The sequence below is a fragment of the Cydia amplana genome, chromosome 18 (assembly GCF_948474715.1).
Source record: "Cydia amplana chromosome 18, ilCydAmpl1.1, whole genome shotgun sequence".
In the NCBI taxonomy this organism is placed as follows: Eukaryota; Metazoa; Arthropoda; class Insecta; order Lepidoptera; family Tortricidae; genus Cydia; species Cydia amplana.
The window spans coordinates 11,050,987-11,066,561 of NC_086086.1; the positions used below are offsets into that span (position 1 = coordinate 11,050,987).

At 39.5% G+C, this 15,575-nt stretch overlaps 1 protein-coding gene across 1 annotated transcript in view; it reads left to right on the forward strand.

Moving 5' to 3' along the window:
• Positions 1-253: 253 nt before the first annotated feature.
• Positions 254-15,575, forward strand: part of LOC134656606 (unconventional myosin-IXa-like) — a 44,053-nt gene continuing 28,731 nt past the window's right edge. Inside the window, exons 1-10 of the mRNA XM_063512162.1 lie at positions 254-1,269; positions 3,024-3,167; positions 4,481-4,593; positions 6,972-7,885; positions 9,520-9,700; positions 10,299-10,438; positions 11,110-11,356; positions 12,101-12,236; positions 13,064-13,212; positions 14,533-14,637. Of these exons, the coding sequence (XP_063368232.1) occupies positions 1,234-1,269; positions 3,024-3,167; positions 4,481-4,593; positions 6,972-7,885; positions 9,520-9,700; positions 10,299-10,438; positions 11,110-11,356; positions 12,101-12,236; positions 13,064-13,212; positions 14,533-14,637 (2,165 nt within the window). The 5' untranslated portion in view covers positions 254-1,233. The remainder of the gene's footprint in view (positions 1,270-3,023; positions 3,168-4,480; positions 4,594-6,971; positions 7,886-9,519; positions 9,701-10,298; positions 10,439-11,109; positions 11,357-12,100; positions 12,237-13,063; positions 13,213-14,532; positions 14,638-15,575) is intronic.

Consider the following 15,575-nt stretch of genomic DNA (forward strand, 5'->3'; position numbering starts at 1 on the left):
TACACACTCTCGTTCGTGTCTTCGTGCCGTGATCAAAGAGTAGTATAATATATATAGATGGTCAAGCAGATTTTGTCAGTAGAAAAAGGCGGCAAATTTGAAAAATGTAGGCGCGAAGGGATATCGTCCCATAGAAAATTTGAATTTCGCGCCTTTTTTTACTGACAAGATTTGGTTGACCAGCTTTATACAGTTTTATATATGACAGCCGTGATTCGCGCACGAGTGTGGAGGCGGCTTAAGTGTAGCGTGTAGTAGTAGCATTACAGATACAGTAAAATATTTAAAAACATTTAACTCTATTTTACGTAGTCTATGCTTGACTCTATGTAGTATTGTCTATGCTATAATACTACCAAGTACGAATGCTAAAACAATGTGACGAATGCCATACATTTCAAATGCACTTTGAAATAATAACATTTAGGATACACGATTCAATTCTACCAGACACAAATAAAAATGGTGGTTCTGTAGTTTTAGATTGGTCCAAGAAAACAATTTCTGCAACTTGGAGTATAATATTAATGATAACTGAAGCTTTATAAAGTGAAAAACGTTTTCATGGTCATAAAAATTGCAGAAGTTCAACGGGTGCGATTACGTGGTGTGTTAACAAAAGTCGTGTTTGACAAATAACAGGTTGTTGGAGACACCGATTTCGCTGCACTTTTATATGGTGTTATTTTTATCTGTAATGCGATTATTTTATTTGCATTAACGTGTGCTTACCAGTGGCTAATTCGTCCTTTGAAGCGTTTACCGAGGAGCTACACTCTAGAAACAAGAAGAGAGTTCCAAGAGACCATTCCAATCAGCATGTGACCCAAATCTAAGATTTCTCTTCTTTGTGTTCTACGGGTCCGAGCATTTTACAAACTGAGAAGCACCAGGAGATCAGACAAAGCGTAGCAACGCCGCACGAGGCCAGTATTTGTCGGGATATGACATTTTATGGACCTGTCACGGTTGAGTTCAGCTCTCTGGGGGTCAGGTGCACTAGACCCGCTTTTCAGCAATATTGTCTAAATATAACATAAATGCACGCTCCGACTTTACTGCAGTCAACCTTTTTGCGATAATAAGTGCTCATACCAGGAAAATAAATACCTTGTGTTGTTTGAATGCCCATTCTCATGTTTGTGTGTGCTCAACAAGTGTACAGTGGAAGTGCAACATGAGGATCAAGGATTCACCGCTGACATCAAGCTGCCAGCATTAGGATGCCACAGGATGGCTCACGCAGAAAATCACAGATACATTGTGCAGGTCAGTGACATGACATTTTCAAGGCTAGCTGCCACAGGATGCTCAAACAACATTTTGATAAGGTTTTTGTGATATTGCTAACAGTGGTATGAAAATTTGCTCTCTAATCAAGGACTAATATGTTAAATTGTAATTTCTAAAGTATTTATTTGACAGACAAATCTTTGTCAAAATACCAAAACTATTTTGAGCTATGAAAATACAATGCCCATATGCATATTTTAACCTTTTAACCGCTAGCAATTTTTGATCGAGCATTCTCGTGTCGTCACCAACAGTAATTGTACCACACAGAGTAAGGTTGGCATAGTTACGGGAGTTATAAATGTGCTGTAAAAACCAAATCAGATCTTTGTCTTATTTATCAGACTGTGGCGAAATGACCTGGATATGTAATGTCTTATATATCAGACTCTGGCAGTTAAAGGGTTAAACAATATAAATCATTCTATAAAAAGGCTTAAAAAAAATTTCAATGTACAGTTAGTAATACTGGGCATTTTCCACAAATCAACAATCAATGGCCTATTTTTAGGCCATTGGGCTTATTTAATTATATAGTTCTGTGTATTTAATATTTTAGTGTCTCAAAATATTATTTAAAAAAATCTAAAAAGCGAGTAGTTTTTGCTTGCTACCGTCGCTATCATATATCTAATACCTTTAAACGAGCAATTCTTGTTTATTTATTTATTTATATATATATATTTCGGCGATCTCGGAAACGGCTCTAACGATTTCGATGAAATTTGGTATATGGGGGTTTTCGGGGGCAAAAAATCGATCTAGCTAGGTCTTATCTCTGGGAAAACGCTTATTTTTGAGTTTTTATATGTTTACCTTCGCTCGGTCTACCAGATATTATATAAATAAAACAAGCTGATGCTATGCTAGTCTAAAGCCCGTCACAGCAAGGCATCTTATGATATATTTTACATACTAATTGAGAGACTCCACACACTCCATAATTTGGCATATTACGATATCTTATAGCAAGGCATCTTAAGATAATATAGCTCGGTATATTACGATATATTTTGTTATATTTCGTCTCTCTCACAATGTAGATGCTAGTAGACACTAGACAGACAGCGATAAATTTTGGTATTGTTGTTATGTGTGATGCTTAGCTATACTATAAGGTTATAAGATATATTTCAGTATCTTATGGTATATTAATAAATATTATTGCTCTGTCTGTGACAGGCTTAAGAGTCACAAAATAGTAATAAAAATAATCTACTAATATTGGAAAGATGAAGAAAAGGCAGGATCCTGGTGTACTTTGACTGGTGTACCTCATATCTGTGTATGAAACTTGTCTATAGGGCACAGAAATCTAAGCTAACTGCTGATAACTGTTGATCAGTCCGGTAAACGTGGTTGGTGAATGGTGCAACTAGAAATCATGTAACTAATCCAGTGTAGCACACTCTGCCTGGCTACCCCAAGTTTTACCCGAGTTGGATGCTTTGAAATGGCCATGGTAGAAAATGCTAAGTAGCACACAGTCAAAGAGAGTATTTTAATATTTCTTTTTGTAGAATTATATGTATAACTAGCGACCCCCAACTTCGCACGGTTTAACAAATTATATGTAAACCTTCCTCTTGTATCTATTAAAAAAACCACGTCAAAATCCGTTGCGTAGATTTAAAGATCTAAGCATACATACAGACAGACAGACAGCGGGAAGCGACTTTGTTTTATACTATGTAGTGATAATGTATTATGAATTTGTTTTTATTGTTTAGGTGTTTGTGGGTGCACTCTCAGCACAATATGAGGCTCTGTCAGTAGAAGCGTCCAAACAGACCAGCTCCGATGAGATAGTTTGTTGCATTGCTGACAAACTAAACCTAAACAATGGCTCGGGAGGACCATTTGAACTGGCAGAGGTATGTAACCATCATTTAGTAAGTTAATAGGATTATTGTATTTCAGACATAATGCCAATTATTTTTCTTATTTATAAGAAGACTTTTACAAAACTTCTCAAAAATGCTGCTTGATTTTCCAAGAAACTTGAAGAATGATACATCTGCAGTCAGATAAAGAGAAACTTAATAGCCCAGCAATAACAACACCCAGAAAAATTTCAACTATTAGAACTGATCCAATTACTTTTGCTGCAAACAAAAGTTATCTTTCCCATTAAATAAAATCCATTATTATCCATTTTCGAATGTTATCTTTCCCATTAAGTAAAATCCATTATTATCCATTTTCGAATGTTATCTTTCCCATTAAGTAAAATCCAATATTGGACAGACAGAGTCTCACCATAAGGCTTCCTTTTGTACCTTCTTGGTAGGGAACCCTAAAAACTATGGATGCGTGATTGTACTCCAATACACCGGACACTCTAGCATGATATAGTACTCACGCACGACTCCATACTTGAAGTTGCGCTAGATGTATTTAGGGTCTGATATGTTTCAGCAGATTTGTTAAGGTGTAACAGGAAACAATGATAAACTTTTTTGTCTTAGTCACTCTAATAGACATCCTTATTGTTTGTCATATTACATCATTAGTCACATTAGATTCCGAGATGCATTCCTCGCTGCACCTGTGCCGTGGGCTGAGTATGGCCTTAATTATTAAATGTAACACTTGACTCTCTAGCTTGTAGGTGTTATTTTGTTATGCAAAACGTGTTGATTAGTTTATTTGCTATTGTAGTGCTACTTAGAAAATTTCCATGTTCAATGCAGTGCCAATACATACATACGTAATATTGAAAAGGGATGAGTGGTTAATCATTTGGAGCTACGATACCACAGAGCAGACAGATACACATATAAATGATATCAATTAAACGTAAATAGATAAACGGATATATTTTCGTCAAAATACCAAGTATCACCTGAAATTAAAAGTTATGTATATTGTATAGGTATAGTTAGGTATGTAAAATTGTAATTCATACATATCACGAGTACATTATGATGTAAACTTTTCGGTGGAAGAAACTATCGTGAGAAGGCCAGCCTGATTCCAAGAAGGCGTGTCTAGGTCCTTTTCCGAGTTAAATGGATCGACTACGAAACGAGCAACTGTTGATACCTTTATATTGAACACTTATGTACCTTACACAGTTTACAATAAATAAATTACTTGCTTACTACAATCGCATTCGTAAATATTTGCATGAGTACAAACGGAAGGGGCTAAGATGAGGGTTATTTATGTGATGTATACCATCCAGGTGGTGGGAGACGTGGTCAGCGGCGAGTGCAAGGAGCGCCGGCTCGGGCCTAACGAGTCGCCCGTGGCCGTCATGCTGCTGTGGCCCAACAGCACCTCCGGACAGTACTATAGGTAAGCCTTCGATATATAAAAGAGTCCCGTAAAACTAACAACGCCTAAATTCTTGCAGACAAGACAGGATTTCATTTAAATTTATCTTTAAGGGGGTGAAAATAGGGTTGAAAGTTGCCAATGACTTCTATGCGTACCATCCCTTGTATACCTAGTACATCTTGTAGTCCTTCATGGCAAATAATAATATTATAAGATGAGATGATATTTGCTCAAATTCTAATACACTCCATAACAGTTCAGATTCGTTATTATCATTTTAATTTGTTTCCTAAATTCGCAAGAAGCACGTAACACACTAAATTAGAGCTAATACATTGTTGAGAGATTACCAGTTTATCTGTAAGGTCAAGCTAAATTCTCAAGTACATATTTAAATTAGACCCTCAGTGGGTGGGAGCCAGCTATATGTGTTGCTTTATTCAGGAAATCCTAGTTTATGATATGATATTTATATTTATTTATTTCGGAGTTAACACAGAAACAGTCATTGAACACACATGCGATACGTTGATACGATATAAAGCCGCCAACTCTCGTCGTAGTTTGTTATTGTGTTGCGTCACTTTCGTTTAACATATTGAGAAAAATAATACAAATAATGCAACCCGAATCTAACCCATGAATTGAGCCAGCGATAACTATGATTTTATTTGTCTTTTTTCTCCGCATGCCGAATATTTAATACATACTAGTCATATTATATAGGTTACCTACTAGGGTTTTGAGTGTATGTATTTTTATATTCGATCTACAGCCTAAAGGAACTTAAGGATATTAACTCGTTAGGCGTCATTTGATTCGGCACTATTTAAACAAGTGACTTAAACTGAAATGTAATATGTAACCCATCGTGGTTTCCATATATTCTTTTATATTTGTTTTACGTGTAACTTGTAGTTTTTTAACATTGCAATATGTACTTAACTTTAACTACACGAAGGGTATACAGAAACGTTGTAGACAGCCCGGTTCATTATTGTTAGCCTTGATATTTCTTGCAACGCGTAATGACACTAGAAAGGTAATTGCGGCCCATATGACTCAGTCATATTTTTATTATTATCCTACTACATTGTCCCACTGTTGGGCAAAGGTCAGATCACTTCTACATCTATATTTACTTAACTGATGAATCTTATGAAAGGCGTGAAAATGCAACTTCATACCTGAGTCATCTCGACTGGGATTTGGTTATAGTTTCCCGAAATTGTCGTCACATGGGGATTAACTCGGAATGCTCGCACCGTATTAGTCATCTACCCATCATGGTTGCCGTCATAAAACTAATTGAGCCATGAGAGGAATTTATTTAGTAGGCAACCTAATTTGTTAATTATTCAGGGACCAACGGATTGCTTAGATGCCGAGACCTTTTCCCACGTTATTTTGAAAATGTTCATTCACATCATCTTCTATAAAGGCGCTTGCGGTATTTATTTTGCTCCTATGTTATGTTAAGTATGTTTTGCTAATCACAAATTAGGTAGTCCTTTGTGACAACTAATGCACTTCCGAATATTTCTTTTCCGTGGCAACAGTTCCGGAATCGTTCTTTGAAAGGTGTAACGGAGTTTTCATTAGGTATGCCATCCATCTCAACGTGACATTCGATCGTATTCATTGATTATTAATACATATCAGTCTATACCTACGCAAACGTTTATTTACAAATCTAACGTACACGCGCGATCGCATGCCTAACAGAGTACCGAGAGAAGTAAGGAATAATAAATTCCATTATAAATAATTCCATGCTTAATAGCTATTTGTCCTGAAGTTAGTAAAATGTGAACATTTTCCCCATTAACGCGGTGTAACTGCAGTGGCGCCGGAGCCGCGCACAATCATGGCCCTCAATAATTACCGCGCAAGTGCGTGCGTTCAAGAGACCTTGCTTACACGCTTTTGCATAACTACAGTTTTGTTTATGTATCTGTTTGTTTAATCGCTTTGTTGCCGCGACACTATTTATACCGGAGCAATGTCGACAATGTCTAGGTATGAATCATACTCGCTAATTATAGTAATTAATCTCTGTATATGGTCTCTATGAGTATGAGCATATTAATTAAGCCTAATAATTAAGCGCTCTTTTAAACTCGCACAGGGTTTTAAAGGAACAAGTCGAACAGTGATTTGAGGATAATTTAATGTCAGGCGGTGACGCATGTATCCTGCTCCGCGCCGATAACGCGTACTCCTTCCTGCCCGAGCGGCCGCGACTGAAAGTCGCCGCCAAACGACTAAAAATATTCTGCAACACAAATGTTTACATTTCATCCCGCTCTTATGACTCATAAGTAAATAAAATCTATATATCAGCCTTTGATGATCACTCAATTGAGATAACTAATATTTTATATATCTATTTTTAGGTTCTACCTGCGTGAGAAAATACCAGACGAACCGTGGATGGAGAACTTTTCGGTCGACCCGCAGCTAATAAAAGACTACTTCCAGAGGTTTCTGTATCAGCCGAAAGACCGTGAATATCCAGACCTATGCCAGCTACCGGAACTAAATGAACAGACGCTATTGGACAACTTGAGAGCGAGATTCGCGGCCGGATACATTTACACATATGTCGGTTCTATATTAATAGCTCTGAACCCTTTCAAATTCTATCCTATCTACAACCCGAAGTATGTGAAGCTATACCAGAATAAGAGGATAGGGTCGAGTCTTCCGCCGCACATATTCGCGGTCGCCGACGCAGCTTACCATCATATGGTCCGCGAGAGAAACAACCAGTGCATAGTGATCAGTGGCGAAAGTGGTTCCGGGAAAACAGAGAGCACGAATTTCCTGCTGCATCATTTGACGGCGCTCAGTCAGAAGGGTTCGCACGGTAGCGGCGTCGAACAAACGATACTAAGCGCGGGGCCGGTGTTAGAAGCGTTCGGAAACGCGAAGACTGCCCACAACAACAACTCCAGTCGTTTCGGGAAGTTCATCCAAGTGAATTACAAGGAGAATGGCATGGTTCACGGTGCCGTCGTGCAAAAGTATCTGCTGGAGAAGTCGAGGATATGCAGTCAGGGGCGCAACGAGCGGAACTACCATGTGTTTTACTACTTGTTGGCGGGTGCTTCGGAGCAGGAGAGGGAGCAACTGCATTTGCTCAGTGTGGACAAGTACCACTACTTGTCGCGCACGGGCTGCAGCGTGGTGCCGGGTGTGGACGAGCAGTACGAGTTCTCGCGGCTCAAGCAGTCCATGGAGATGGTTGGCTTCACCCTGGACAAGCAGCGGAGGCTTTTCGCTGTCCTGTCTGCGGTTCTACTTCTAGGTATGTTTCCAGTTTAGTTTTTCTTGAATTATAAGACGTCGACAATTTTAACCTAATAATGACAAAGTTAACTTTACGGTTATGTATTTAGCAGCCTATGTATTTATTGTCCACTAGATATAGGGGTGGGGGGGGGTATAACGATAGTTGAAGGGGGCTATTCATAAATTACGTCATTTCAAATTAGGGGGGGGGGGTCTGGACATCGGATGATGGTAGCATGACGTAGGAGGAAACGGGGTCATTCGAAGCATGATTTTTGGATGATTGTAGTGAGGGGGGGGGGGGTCAAAAATCGTCTAAAATAGATGACGTAATTTATGAACAGCCCCAAGGTATGAAGCCCATTTTGATGATTGAGGTGGCAATCCTTTCGTACGAAGTGTAACCTTCTAAACGTAAGAAAACATGATGTATACCAAAAACAATTCCTTATAAAAAAAATTGTGTCAATCGTATTCAACATGACGAATTTAATGTTTCTTTATCCACGCGCGTTTTGCCTATCTGTGAGATAAACATGATAACTCCTTCGATAATCACTTACTCGTATATACTTACCAATGATATCTACAATGAGTTCAAGGTATCATTATACAAACGAATTAGTTTATTGACCCGTGATTTATCACTTAATTACTTAATATTTATTATAATAAAGGTAATTATAATTAGTTAATGCTTTAGTATGAAATTACTAAATAAGGCTCGATAATATCATTATATCATTTAATAATGCATTTTTTAAGCTTGTTACATATATCTTGAATAAATGTTGCATTATGATGACATTTGCAATTGGAATGAGATAATTACTATGCGAATTATAAATATTTAGTTGAAATATTTGGTTCAAAGTCACTTCAAGGTGTTTTGGCATTGTACATAATAATAAACCGACTATTTTTATCACTTTCCGAGGAAAATACGCTTCAGCGAAACTAAAATGTAAATAGAAAAGAGGTCAAGAAATTTATGTGTTCCATCCATTATTCTAACGGATTTATTCCCAGAACAACAAGTCACAAATGTTCCGTTTAATTTGATCTGATCTTCAAGGTCGCGGATAAGACACAGTCAATTTAATCCCCTTTGTTAAGAAGCCTTCTTACTGCTAAGCCGGCAGTACAAGTATTACAAGTTACATATTGCTTATATCTGTAAAAAACATTCAAGGATGTATGTAAAATTCCATTGGTAATATCACATAGTTCTCCAATACTGATGTATGATTTAGCAACCTACACTTTACTGTTCTCTGGTGAAACCACGATTATCTATTCCTGTAATATTACTGTCAGAAACCATAAATTAAATACTGTGAACCAGATGTAATTCCAAACTTAAGTTATCACTTTCCTTGTCAACTAAGTGGTAGGGTTGTAGCTTCCATCCCATCAACAGTAGCATGGAATACCACTTTTACTGGTTCTTAACTGAGTACTTTGGATGGTACTGAACCATTGAAGTCTGTTATTACTATGTTATTATTACTAAATTCAACGATCTCCTTGCTGGCTGTCTGGCTGGAGACGGGGCACGACTTACAAGTGTCGAAGAGATTTGAACCTTCTGGAGGGTAGTTACAATCCATATTTAAATGACCATGAATGATGATCGTTTAATGTTTCCAGGCAACGTCGAGTTCCAACCTCAACGGAAATCATATCACCACGACGAGGCGGTGGGCGTGCGCAATCCCGAGGTCGTGTCGCTCATTTCGTCGCTGCTGCGCGTCAAGCAGGAGACGCTGCTGGCCGCGCTTACGTCCAAGCGCGCGCGCGCCTCGGGCGAGACACTAGTTATCAACTACAGGTGCAGTAGCAGAGATGAAACAGTTCCCTTATCTGTTATATCAGCACTGACCCTGGCAGCTGTTACAGACAAGAGTGTAACTTAAAAAATCTTTTAAACCTTTTAGTATTTCAGTAGTTACCGTAACCACAGAATAAATAATAGTACTAGGCTAGCAGAGATGAAACAGTTCCCTTATCTGTTATATCAGCACTGACCCTGGCAGCTGTTACAGACAAGAGTGTAACTTAAAAAATCTTTTAAAGCTACTTTTAGTATTTCAGTAGTTACCATAACCACAGAATAAATAATAGTACTAGGTACAGAAGACTCACTCTCTAACAAAACGCGTCTGTTACGATCAGCACAGATATGGCCGCTAGGTGGCGACAGCGCCACGCGCGGCTCATGGCTTTCCCCAGAATTGGGGTCGAACGGATGTACTTTTAGCTACCTGTAGCAAAGCGACGAAATCGCGGAGTGAGACACGCCTGCCGTAACTACGACATTAGAACTTAATATCTCTAGATGGAAACCGAATGCTGTCTTCTTTCATTCTTTTCACTCTGGGATGTAGGGCTCGCACACTATCTGAAAAAACAATATTGTTTCGTTACAGAATGGGGGAAGCTATAGCGACTCGCGATGCAATGGCCAAGTGCCTGTACGGCGCGCTGTTCGACTGGATCGTCATGCAGGTCAACCACGCGCTGCTCTCCAAGAAGGATACGCTGCGGGACCACCAGGGCCACAGCATCGGTATGTAGCAATTGTCTCCCTGTTTCTATGAAACAAATACGCCCAATTGGCATATTTCTAGTCGTGGCAGGAGTGGTACAGAGAGCGTAGCGTACTCAGTTTAGTTCAATTGATTCCAATGCTAGCTGTGGTCTTGTTCTTCTGTTTGCGAATATCCATACAATATTAATTCGTCGTCGCCATATCTGCCAACTCACCACCACACGCTGTATAAAAACGTTCCCCAAAGAGGTAGGCTCTGCATGTTGGGATAAAACTGCTATTATTTTCTTATACATAGCTGTTTTAAGTTACGCTCGACGCGCGCGGTGTGTGTTCAAGAGCTACACGAGCTTATTCCACCGTCCCCATTCTACCATCGGACTTTTAGACGCACGGCCGGTTTCCATCCTCACTTGGTAGATATTCCACGAATCCGCACGAAGCGCTTTGCTTCCTCTTTCCTTATGCGCGCAGTGCGCATATAGGAATGGAATTCCTTGCCGGGGTCTATATTTCCGAGCTCATATAACCCGGCAACCTTCAAATCAAGGGTGAACGGGCACCTTCTGGGCAGACTCGCTCCATCGTAGGCCACGTATTCGCCTCGGCTAGTCTGTGGCCATGAGTAAGCCCATTTTTAATAAAAAAAAAAACGATTTGATCTGACCATTAAACTGTAACCATTCAAGGCGTGCTGGACATATTCGGTTTCGAAGACTTCGGCCCCAGTAACAGCTTCGAGCAGCTCTGCATCAACTACGCGAACGAGCACCTGCAGTACTACTTCAACCAGCACGTGTTCAAGTACGAGCAGGAGGAGTACCGGCGCGAGGGAATCCGGTGGACGGACATCGGCTTCTCGGACAACACGGGCTGCCTGCAGCTCATCGAGGGCAAGCCGGGCGGCCTGCTGTGCGTGCTGGACGACCAGTGCAAGTCAGTGTTCACTAATCACTACATAGTATAAAACAAAGTCCCCTGCCGCGTCTGTCTGTCTGTATGTTCGCGATAAACTCAAAAACGACTGAACGGATTTTCATGCGGTTATCGCCTATTAATAGAGCGATTCTTGAGGAAGGTTTTGGTGTATAATTTGTAAAGGCTTTGTGTAAATTCATTGAACTACCCGTGCGAAGCCGGGGCGGGTCGTTAAAGTCTATTTTTTTATTCGGTAGACTAAAATGACATTTCATAGTATGGAATGACAGATGATGTTCATACTATGAAATGTCATTTTAGTCTACCGAATAAAAAAATAGACTTTAGTTACCTATAAGTGGCGGGGTGTTAAACTAATCATTTTGTACACCGCGTCGATTGCCAACAAATATACGGCTCGCTTACCTTAGGGTAAGGGTTTACCGCCTATGAATGCCTACAACTCCAGAGGTGGTCGAATAATTATAGATGATTTTGTCACCTTTTTTTAAGAAGCTATGCTTTCATTTTATTCGTGTATTTAGGTTAATTGTAATACGGCGTTGATTAAAAATAAGGGAAGAGTTTATCTCGTCTATAAGTGACGAATTGTACAAACTGTTCGCACACTGCACTACGCTTATGTCAGTGTTATGACAAAATCTACATAGTTTTATTTTCAACACGTTTGACAGATGCTACTGACAAAGTATACAAATTGTATAACAAAATAATCAAAGCCTTGTATTTTTTTATTTCCAGTTTCCCCTGGGCGACGAACGACACGCTACTGCAAAAGTTCAACTCCGTGCACGAAGACAACCCGTTCTATGAGAAGCCGCAGCGGCGGGAACCGGCGTTCGTAGTGCGGCATTACGCCGGCAGAGTTAAATACCAGGTAACTTTACTTCCACTGATATTTTAAGGCTCATAGGCTTTTAGGATTCAACCGCGGATAATCAAAACAGTTAACCGCTAACTTACAGTATGGAACAACGCAACAACGCGGTTGCAGCTTAAAATATAAGGGGGGATTTGTTAACCTCTGTATTGTTGTTTACAACCCCACGGGTCCCGGCCACAGATAATGTCGACAACTTCTAAAACCCAGGAGATTTGGGCTATTGATTCATTTTTGTGTGCGATGTCACCTATGAATGCCTATAACTCCAGAGGTGGCAGAGGTGGTTGCATAAAGAAGCTGTAGATGAATTTGTCATCCTTTTTAAGAAGCTTGGTTTTGGGTAATTCATTCATTTTTGTGTGCGATGTCGCGTCTGTGAGGTCTGTTTACGGACAATGATTTATAACTCAAGATAGGTTATAGGCGGTCCAAAATTGAAGCGGTTACCTTGTGACAAATTGTACAAGTTGCCTTTAGTCGCGACTGGACAAGCGAAAAATGTGCACGTGCTAGCGAGCTTCCGCACACAGAAAGAGAAAGAGACGAGCTTATGTTTAACGAGTGTGACAAAGATGGGTGGAATGAGAAAATTAATCAAAAATAACAGATTTCTTCGTAGGCACAGAAATAAATATGGAAGTGTTTTTTGTGCTCCTCAAGTATGAGTATAACCTATCTATGGTTATATAATATCATTGTTTACGGAACTGTAGGGGTTAAATATTATCTGACAAACTTCAAAATGAAGAATGAATTTTCGCCGAATTAGAACCACTCTAACAGTCAATTTTCCTTCAATACTCAAGCATGAATATTTGCAGGCGACAGCGATGCGCGAAAAGAACTTGGATTTAATGCGGCAGGATATCGTGAGCGTGTTAAAGAACTCATCCCTCGCGTTCGTTCGTGAGCTGGTCGGTGTGGACCCGGTCGCCGTGTTCCGATGGGCCATCGTTCGTGCCTTTTTCAGGTCTGTACTAACTACGTAGATTTTAATTAAAGGAAGATTTTACTGCTTCGGGCAAGGATACGTTCGAATCTTGCCTGAAGTGGTGAAGTTTGTAAAATATTGTACTCGAATTCTACACTTCTTTATTGTAATAACTAGCGACCCACCCCGGCTTCGCACGGGTTAACAAATTATACATAAACGTTGCTCTTGAATCACTCTATTTTAAAAAACCGCATCAAAATCCGTTGCGTAGTTTTAAAGATCTAAGCATACATACAAACAGCGGGAAGCGACTTTGTTTTATACTACATAATATGTAGTGATGTATTTTCTTTATAATTGATTTGAAATTTTTGAAGGATATGTTGGTATTCTTAAAATTTTCCATAACTACAGAGACGATCTCGTCGTCATCGGGGTACGATCTGACGAAGGGATCGCGGAACGAGGAGTATTAAGATAACTTTTCAAATATTATACCACACCTACTGCGATATGGTTATATTTATAGTAAGTTGCTCATTCGCTATCGGGAAGCGAAATTACATAAAGCAGGAGTGTTGATGAAATAGTTGTAAGAGATTTTGTCGACACGTGTATAAGGGTCGGTTGCACCAAACTGTCATCGTCGAAGCGTTCGCAAAATTTTATTGCATAGGAAGTTTCATAGTTGACTGCGGCGTGACGTTGATCAATCCGCTAAATGAGGTTGGTGCAACTGGCCCTAAAGTTGCCGTCATTAGAACTTACGAACTATGTAAACAAACAATGTAACTTTGTTTTGTGACTGTTTCTCCTTGAATTTTCACACTACCCCATCAAACACAATTCAAACTATACACTATTGAAACGGTCCGTTCCGTAAAATACATAAATATATAACTGTATCTTGGATATTTAATTAAAAGTTAAAAATGGTTTCATAAGTTAGGTTATTAGGACCTGATGGAATGACGTTTTTGTTTTTTTTAAATTCTACAATTGTCTATGATAGGTAGTGTTGTGACTAAAGTTTGTGATATAAACCCGTTACACACTACCCAACTCACGCTCTGTACCTACCGCCGCGGTTGTAAAATACATCAATACATCATTCTTAAGTACCAATTTGTCTTCTGATCGTGATTAAACAAATTAAAAATAAGTAACTACTTGTTTTTTAGTTTTGGTATTTTATTACTCAATATGGTTTGACATTAGTAAAGTAGTAAGTAAGAGTCTTGCCCATCACTAGTAAATTCATCATTCAGAGACAATTTCAATATGGCGGTTTGTTTACATAGTTCGCAAGTTGTAATGACGGCGAGTTTAAGTATGTGTTCGTGTTGGGTCCCGCAGAGGGTACTTCGCGTTTATGGAGGCGGGGCGTCGGCACCGCGGGCTGCGCGGCGACGGCGTCGCGCGCGCGCGCGGCTCGCTGCACCACAACGACGGCCTGCTGGGGTCAGTACACTCACCACACCACACAACACCATCCATCACTCAATCTTATCATCACGCACTAAGGTTCATCAATTGTCAAAGTGTGGAAACGCCTAACGCTAAATTCGACATGTGTTACGTAACAAAACTCTAAAGCTTTGGATTCCTCTGAAAACGGCCGTCTTTACGGTGGCGATATGTGGAAAGTACCACGGCGTCATAACACACCGTCATCCACCAAGGTCAAAGCGGCAAATTTGAAAAATGTAGGCGCGATGGGATAACGTCCCATAGAAAATTTGAATTTCGCGCCTTTTCCTACTGACAAGATTTGCTTGATCATCTATAATTTACTTGGAGGATGAAATATCATCAGAAGAGGAAAATAATCGTAGTACGGAATCATTTATTCAAATCTCGTGTCATTTATTCAAAATGGCGTCACCGCTATCTAATAAAACGTTCACGAAACTATCGACACCGTCATGACGGCCGTCATCTTACGTTACGTTGACAATCAACGTAACGTAACGCTGTCTAGGAAACCGCGCCATCTTGTTTACATAGACAACGTTCTAGTGACGTCAGTCAACGCTATATAGCGGCCGTAATATGACGGCACCGTTTTCGGAGGAATCCAAAGCTTAATCGGAACGGCCGCGAATACCGCGCTCGACGGCGTGCTACGATATACGACGTGTAACTAAAATAACTAAAAACCTGATCGATCTCACTGAGACTAGGCTATACTATGTTTTTGTTTCTCGGCGTAGTTTTAATATGTTTAAAAATAAATAAACTTACGAATAGAGTTGATAATTCAGATTTAAAATGAATTTATTAATTTGATTTCATTATTTAAACAAAAAAAAACTAACTATAATTCATAACATCCCATTAAACTGATAAAAACAAGTAAGAATCAGGTTTAGTTATTTCCCTTACACGTTGTATGCACT